The sequence below is a fragment of the Myotis myotis genome, unplaced genomic scaffold (assembly GCF_014108235.1).
Source record: "Myotis myotis isolate mMyoMyo1 unplaced genomic scaffold, mMyoMyo1.p scaffold_m19_p_7, whole genome shotgun sequence".
Lineage (NCBI taxonomy): Eukaryota > Metazoa > Chordata > Mammalia > Chiroptera > Vespertilionidae > Myotis > Myotis myotis.
This window is the reverse complement of record NW_023416379.1, coordinates 80,205,066-80,214,140: the sequence shown is the minus strand read 5'-3', so window position 1 is coordinate 80,214,140 and position 9,075 is coordinate 80,205,066. Positions and strand designations below refer to the sequence as shown.

Genomic DNA, 9,075 nt, shown 5'->3' with positions numbered 1-9,075 from the left:
CATTTTAGGTTCTCAATGACTACTTTTTGAATTGGTGGATAAATGAGAGAAGGGGCGTGGAATGTAGTGTCTAACTCACATCATGTCAGTGTTATGAATTGACATTGACCTGCTTGGGGGCGGATCCTATGTCTTATTAATTTTTTAACTCTATAAAACTTGATAGTTCTTAAAGCTCAGTTTGTGATCAGTAACTACCAGTTCTTTAAGATAGGAGCTATAATTTTTTTATCTTCAAATCCAAATCCCATGACATTAAACCTGGGGAGAAGGAAGCCATTAATCAAATGTCTAAATAAATAAATTACTAATTGGAATTAGATATTGTTCTTGCCCCAGGGCAAAGAGGGGAAACAAATCTTGAAGTGGGTTGGGTTTGAATATTTGGAGTCAGGTTGAATTCTAATTCTTTTCCTCCTAGGCCTGTGCTGGGGTTTGATGGTGATATACCTCATTCAACATAACATTTTTAACTGATTCAGATGTGTATTGTATAAATAAGAACAAAAATACTGTGTCTAATACCTGGAGTCTAGTTCATCAGGGTCAATGTTAATCAAGAATTACAGAAAACTAAAAGTGAAGGGAAATACATAATGCCATGGAAAGTTAGATTCTGGGCCAAAGGAAGGGAAAATGAAAAATTTCAGTTCTTTATAGCTATTGAGTTTAATATCATCTAGCTGTTTTGTCAATCAGTGCCATGAAAATTACAGTGTATGAGCAAGAAAGTTGCCAGAAATCTTCCCATCTATAAGTATTTTCCTTTTAAAATTTTCTTTTCTTCCTTTAAAATATATTTTGGGGGTTAATTAATCTTGAGGGTAATATGAACAACTTGTGACACCACTTTCCCTTTAAGGAATAGACTACAGAATTTTAACAAAGGAGCTTCTAGAATTTTCAATGAATAACATCACAACCATAGTTAAAAGATTTCTGCAGGGACAAGCCATTATGGCTCAATGGTTGAGAATCAACCTATGAACCAGGAGGTCACAGTTCGATTCCCAGTCAGGGCACATGCCTGGATTGCGGGCTTGATCCCCAATGTAGAGCATGCAGGAGGCAGCTGATCAATGATTCTCTCTCATCATTGATGTTTCTCTCTCTCCTTTTCTCTCTGAAATAAATTAAAAAATATTAAGAAAAAAGATTTCTCAGGGAATTTCATAGTTGATGCTCATAGATTTACATTCTCCTTCAAGTTTGTCACATTTGTCCCTTGAACTGAAGGAAGAGGCTTATGGCTTGAATAGACACTTAACTATATTCAAGGAGAGACCAGCTCAGTAATTTATATGGTTTTCGTTTTCTCTGTCAAACACCAAAAGATGAAGGATCTGCCAGTACAGACTAGTTCATGTGCAGAGATGCCTCCAGTGTCTTCTAGAACACCTCTCACCATTTACCACTACTCAGTGGCCACTGGAAAACTCAATTCTTATTTTCCCCATATTATTACTATCATAGGCTTCTCAATTTTACTTTATAGGTCACGATGTAATGATAGCCCAGTGTCTACCTAGACAAAATAAGTAATAATCAAACTTTTATATCAAGCATTTGATTTTACTAATCTTCTCAACATGGCTGATATATGTATTGTCCAAAGGTTAGGCTAATATGCTCCTGGATTCACCAATATATCATCTGTGGTCCATATAAAATGACATATGAAAATTTCAAATAGAAATGTTTTCACAAGGCACAGAAAATGTATTGACTACCTGAAAACATTGTTGATTTTTTGGCAAATGAATGTTTAATTATAACCAGGGGTTCCAACCCAGGCCTCTCAAATAGGATATTTGGCAATGTAGGTAGACATTTTTTATTGTTACAATCAGTGGAAGGAGTGTTATTGGCATCTGATGGGTAAAGGCTAGGGATGCAGAGAAACATCCTACAGCTAAAGACACAGTGCACAACCCACAGCAAAGGACTGTCTGGACCAAAATATCAATAGTTCCAAGGCTGAGAAACCCTGTTTAAATGAATAATGTAAAATTACTCTTGAAGACACTTATACTACAACGCAACACATTAAGCAGTCAAAGTCTATTTTAAGTTATTCAAATATGTGAAAGATAATGCCTGTAAATATCCAATGTATGCTTAGCAAGTAACTGTTTCATAATGGGAACTCATATGTTTATTAAAATAAAACTCTAAAAATTAAACAGTTTGTTGTGATAGAAATATATCTAGAAACATTATCAAATTAGAAAAATATTCTTTCCTTGTGCATATCACTGCAATAGATAATGGTTAGTATGAACATAGATCCTTAGATCTCATATTTTGCAGTTAGAAAATGGAATGAGTTGTCATAATAAATATATCAACAGAGTAGTTTGGGCCTGGACATTCATTGACTTCTTATCTGATTCCAAGTCTGATCCATATGTTTCCAAAAAAGTATTCAATTTCATTTTTTTAGGGGGAGGAGGGCAGGGAGAAAAGTTTCTGTTTCTATTGCTATATTGGTATATCGATGATTTAAAAAAATCTGAATCAATAGAAATTACTAAGTTGCATTCCTAAACTCAAAAAAAGAAGCAAATTTTGCATTTTTGAATAGAAACTGTATGATACAGAGGTATGGTTAAGAGTGTATTTGTGGGGGAAAATACTGTAGACTTCCCAGGAAATAGGAATCAGAGGAACTCAGATAGCGTAGAGCTGAGAGTGAAGATTACACCTGTCTTTCACTGTCTATATCCTCAGTCAGGGTTATTTCCCAGGACTGAGGAGGTGAATTCACCTATTAGTCACAATTTCTGACTTTCTTTGTCAGAATGTTTAATTACATATAGCCTCTTTGCCTTTATCACATTCTTCTCCTCCTCCTTTTTTACTGCCTCTTCTATTTCCTGATACATATTTTTTTCTCTCAAAGAAATAATAAGAATAGAAATTGGAGTTCATTGTGATTTTCCTCTGTTCCTCTGTTCTTTCATCACTTTCTCACTTAAGCTCTGTGTCTCTCATGCAAAAGATCGGCACTCTCAATGTCTAGTTTTTCAATCCCAGTGGATTTACCCTTTTTCCTGGTATTACCCATTGAGCAGTGTTTAACTATAAAATAGCAGCCCAAATCTACTGCTAGCTTGTATCTCAGAAATACCCTCTTCCCATTTCTTTGACTTAGGGTTTCTCAAAACTTTACTTACGTCAATTCATATAAGGCACATAGAACTTTGAATAGTAGTGAAGAACTTCTATAATATAAATTCTGCTTACTCTGGTACCAAGAGATCAAGAGAAAATGCAATGTAAAGGCACCAGATATGTATGTGGCATAGAACCACTTCTGAATGGTTCAATGTTAAATTTTATTTGATTCTTTGTGTATTACAGAGATACACAGGCCTTGAAGGATATGCTGGGAAGGCTTAGTAATTCTGATCCTCTCTTCTTGGACCATGTGACTCTTTTCTTCTGTCCTCTTTACCTCTGTAAGCAGCAATGAGTTCCAGGTCTTATGCAGTAAGCAATCCTAATTTCAGTTTCATGGCACTCAACTTTACACCGACCATTACCCTTTTTGCACAGTTTCCTCATATCCACGCTACCATACTGGGGGAATTTCTTTCTGGCTGTAAGAAGGAAAGAATGACTGAGATTAGCAACCTAGCTATGACACACCCATATTTTAAAAGGAGAAAGAAAGTTCAAGAAGCAAAAGGTCATAGAACAGGGCAAAAGAAAAAATGCCTCTTCTAATTTATGACTGAAAATTCTACTGAGGAAAGGTGAGGTGAATATACCATCTCTTTAATGCAAAGTCAATCCTGTAAATCAGACAGTGTCTGGGACCTAAGTGAGGTGTGCCTCGCTTGCTGCCTTACAAGTTACTACATAGTAATTCAAGGATAGTTTCCAAAGTGAACAGGAAAAAAGTGTTCATAATTTATTTTCTGTTGGGTTTAGTCTCTACAATCATCTGATTGTATCTGGTTTCCCCCTTTTCTGATTTCACAAATATTATTAAGACGAAATATTGTGCTGTATGAGTTCTTCAAGAGATTTCTATTGTAGCTTGGTTTTACTTTTCTAAAATATTGAGGGGTGGGGAGTGTTATTGTTAGGCAATTTGTCTGACTTCCTACAACTCCTCTGGGTATTACCAGTTTTATTTCTTTGAAGAAATGACCTAACTTAGACACATGTCTGATGACAGCATTGATTTTTTTTTAAATTGCGAATGTCTAGAATGTGTGGCCTTTGTTGGCCATGACATGATTTCTAAAATTACCAGGCTCCAACATAAATGTTTTATTTTGTAGCTTGTAGATTGACATTCATTAGAAGTTTATTATTTAGAATAGTGCAAGATACTTGGGGAATTGGCGGATGTTGGTCTGACAGGCCATAAGATCCATTCCAAGCAAAATGTATCTTAATTTTATATTTCACATTATATGTTGGCCCATGTGTTTTCATAAGCCCTTTGTTTTAGAGTCTTTTTTTTTGTACACCCATCAGTTTTTATAACTAATGTTCTTACTCATAAGGTGAGATTAAGGACAACTGGTACGGGAGAATTCTAAATTTTGCAGATATCTGACCAAAGAGCAGATTCAACTATTTTTGTATATTTCTGGTATGAAATAAAATAAATTTTACCACTACTTTCTGCCATTAATTACAGCTTGGTGTCCTAATCAGTGCCTTTAAAGGCCAGGTCTTTCTTGCTAGAGATTCTGTCTGCATTTTCAACAGTTGGTGGTGAGTAATGATACTTATTAGTGAACGCATAGACATTATCCATATTGTTGTTATAAGAAGTTGATATAAAATCTAGCTCTTCCATTAAAATTAGCTCTCACTATGACTGAAGCAGTGCAGAATATGGCTTATAGCAGAAAAAAATAGTTACTCTGCACAGATTAAATATTAACTTCTAAATACCTTATCTAGTCTACTATTTCTGAGGAGTTTTTGTTAAACCCATATGGTTTGCTAGTGAAAGAAACCTGAATTACACTCACTTTAGACAGAGATCTGTCACATGTCACACTATTGTCCAATAGTCACTATTGTCCAATTGACCTCACCCCTTCCCTTATTAGTTCTTTATCTTAGTTCACCTTTCTAAAATTACTGTTTTCTTTCTTCTCATTCTGACCTCTACATATAGGTAGTCCCCAAAATGTGTCTTTGGATCACTAATATTTCTCTTTGCAAGCATCCATCCACTCATTCAACTATTAAGTACAGTTGACCCTTGAAGAAAACAGGCCTCAGAGGCACCCACCTCCTACAAAATCCAAAAGCCAACTATATCTTTTGACTCCCCCAAAACTTAACTACTAATAGCCTACTGTTGACCAGAAGCCTTACCAATAACATAAACAGTTGATTAACACATATTTTGGATGTTCTATGTATTATATACTATATTCTTACAACAGAGTAAGCTAGAGTGAAAGAAGTGTTATTAAGAAGACCATAAGGATGAGAAAATGATTTATAGTATTTGTTGAAAAATATGTATTAGTAAGTGAGCCCACACAGTTCAAGCCTGTGCATACTCCTTGTTAAGCTCTATGCCAGTCTCTACAGCAGGGGTTCTCACTTTGGGCACTATTGATCTTTGGTTGAATAATTCTTTGATGTGGGATGCTATCCTGTTCACTGAAGGATGTTTAGCAATATCTCTGGCTTTACCACTAGATGCCAGTGGTACCAGTCGTATCAACCTAAAACGTCTCCAGACATTGCCAGACAATACATAGTTGACTTGTATTGAAAACCACTGCTCTCCTGGTGCTATGATAAGCCAAACATACATTATCTCTACCCTCAGATACATTGTTCAGATATAATCTTCTCTGATTGTATTTGAAAATGCTGATCATTTTCAAGAAAGTGGTCTCTCTTTTCATTGCTTTCACATGTAATATTCATATCGCATGGTAGAGGAATTCTTTAAAATAATATATGAAGTCCTACTTAATCTATAAGCTAGAAATGAGCTAGATGATTCCTAAAATATTTTCAACCCATGATTTCTTATTTTTACTGATCTGCTATTTTATTCCTTAGGTTATCATTCACCTCCTTGGAAATGGGGAAAATCATGACTACACTTTCAGAACAAGACTATACTATCTATCCTATGATCAGAGTACATACCAAATTTAAAGAAAAATAATTATTGGCAATGGCACATTTTTCAATTTGGCAGATAAAGCAAAACAATAGGTGAGAATAAAAATAACACCTCATTTGTAGACATTCAGTGCATTTGTAAACTCTAGAAAATGAAGAGGAAAACTAAGTGAGTTCACTGGAAATTTCCTTACATAGAAAATGTAAGGACATTTATCTGGACATTTTTTCATCTGTAACTGTCTTAACTGGGAATAAGGTTTTCTATCTCAATTTTGAGTAAGAATTTTCTCCATTTAAAGATGAGGTATAAAAAAAAATCAACTCTGAAAGATTGTCATACAAATGTCATTTAATTTTATTCAGTTTAGTTCAACTACCATATGTTGGTGAACTAACTCTAAGATGAAAGACAAGACTTTTATTGTTTTTATTATTTCCTAAAATGTCTTTTTTTTTATAGCACCTCTTCTAATTTTGTGGAGAAAATATATATCTTGACATATTTCTTTCACTTTGATATTTTTTTTGTCAGTAATAGTAAGTGTTCTCTAAAAGTTTTGTATATATGTAATTAACAAGGACAATGACCTCATTTTGTAAATATAATAAAAAATATACAAATAGTTAACATTGATGTTCTAATCTATGTTACTATATTCCCCACATGGTTTATAATTTCTAAGTCTACAGGACACATACATTTTTTAATTTTTTGAAAAATGCATTAATAACTTTGGTTATTAGTAGGGACACCTGATTTGTCTACTACAAGGAAAAACAAATTAATAATATACAAAAACACTTGGCATAGTGATTTATTAATATTAGCTACTATTGGAATTAAGAGAAAAATATTTATCACATATGAATAGAATTTTATTTTGGCTCTTTCTAGAGCCGAAAAAAATCCAGAGATCTTTTTCGAACAATTTATTTTCTTACCTAAATTAACAACAGCATTACTTTGTTACTTTATTGATGCTTGCCCAACAGTAAAAATGTTGCAGAAATACAATTATCTGTTATATGTTACATATAACACTAAATATTTTAATGCTCGTGGTATTAAACTAATGAATGTCTGAATCAATAATATAAGAATTTATACCTCGAAGTATCCATTGAGATCACTTTTGTTAGCCCCTATTTAGAATTTTATCCACTTCAACCTTTCAATGATAATTAATCATTGAATATTATGTGTAAATTTTTAGATTGTCATGATGGACTCTTAATATTCACAATGAAAGATAAGTTAACTTAGTCTCCTAGACCTCAGTTATGATCTCTACTGGACCTAAGAAAATAATATAGGTACTAAAAATAACTATTCTTATAGTTAGTGAATTTGAGCCTGATTTCAGTGCTGGCATCATAAATTGAGTAGATTTGAGTATGTCCTTTCACCTTAAGCTCTTTAAGAAAAAGAGAATAGACTCAGTGATGGCTCTATCTCCAAAACTTATTTTTCTATTTCTGTACAATTAATTCTCACACATTAATTCAGAAGAAGAGAATCATGTTACATACCTGATGTGAGGATATAGTCCTTAAGGGGGAAAAAGTTCTCATGAAAAATAGAGCTCATATGCAAGGTATTACACTCAACATTCATATGATCAGTAACACTCAAAGCCATGAGTATTGACTAAAAATATTGAAAGAAAGATCAAGAAGGGACATGATTTGCTGATAGTACAAAGAACAGAATATTAAGGAGGGCTTTCTACTAATTAGAAGTACTATGCTACCTTAGGCTTAAAAAAAGACAAAGATAAATAGATTGATGGCTTTCTACTAATTGGAAGTACTATGCTACCTTAAGCTTAAAAGATAGATTGTTCCCTAACAATGAACCATTTACTCTTTACAGTTGATTATGTTAAAGACCATTTTCCCAGCAAGAACAGATTTTAACTGATTGTTGCAGGATGGAAGTGATAAGACTAATGTATTGATCTTATATATTTTTTAATTTTTCATCTTGAGATCATTTTAGACTTATAGAAGAGTTACAAAAATGATAGAGGCCAACTTCCCCTATGGTAACATGTAACCATGTAACCATGTAACCATGTAACCATGCCTCACTTATCAAAACTAAGAAGTTATTATTGGTATAATACTGTTAAATGAACTATAGACTTTATGTTTATGTGTTTTCCCATTATTGCCCCCCTTCTTTTCTGTTCTGGGGTCCAATCTAGAGCATCACAATGCTTTTGGTATAAAAATTACTTTAAACCCTTTTTTATTACCACACGTTTAACCAGAAATAGTGGATGTCTTCTCAAATTCATTTGCACAAATATATCCATAAACCTCTCTATGTTACCTGGTAAAATTGTGACCCAAAAGAGAAGAATAAAGAAAAAGAGATGAATCTTCATGGTAGGGAATGGCTTAGGAAAAAAGTGTCAACGGATCTTCTTTTTCAAGTCAGGTTTCTCACATAAGGAAACAGAACCCTTTTTTATTTATAGATGCTCCTGGGAAGTGGTCTAACTACTGAGGCTTATCAATAGCAAGAACATTTGTATGCTTGGTTGAATTGTGCCATGTTCAAAGAACATGGTCACAAAAATTATTATTAAGTTTTGCCATGAAAGTAACAACTGATTATGTTACCTTAATATATTCTCATGAAAACACAGTCTTTAAGGGATTTTTGAAGAATGTGGGTTTGGATTGCTAAAACATCACGGTAAAAATGTTGCAGAAATACAATCCTCTGGTATATGTTATATATAATGCTAAATATTTTTATGCTCATAGTATTAAATTAATGAACATCTGAATCAGTAATATAGGATTTTGTTTTATAGGAGTTTCCATTGAGATCACTTTTGTTTACAGATGAAAACAATGAGAACCAGGGAGGTTGAATGATTTATTTTAATTCAGATAATATGTAATTATTTAAATGTGATATGATCAGCAAATTCTGGATTC

The 9,075-nt window shown here is 33.4% G+C and overlaps 1 protein-coding gene across 1 annotated transcript; it reads right to left on the bottom strand.

The window, feature by feature from the left end:
• Positions 1-3,453: 3,453 nt before the first annotated feature.
• Positions 3,454-8,513, bottom strand: LOC118660004 (beta-defensin 110-like). The gene is made up of 2 exons (XM_036316863.1): positions 8,459-8,513; positions 3,454-3,602 (listed from the first exon to the last, which is right to left on the bottom strand). The coding sequence occupies exons 1-2, from the start codon at positions 8,511-8,513 to the stop codon at positions 3,454-3,456; spliced, it is 204 nt and encodes a 67-aa protein (XP_036172756.1).
• Positions 8,514-9,075: the final 562 nt, after the last annotated feature.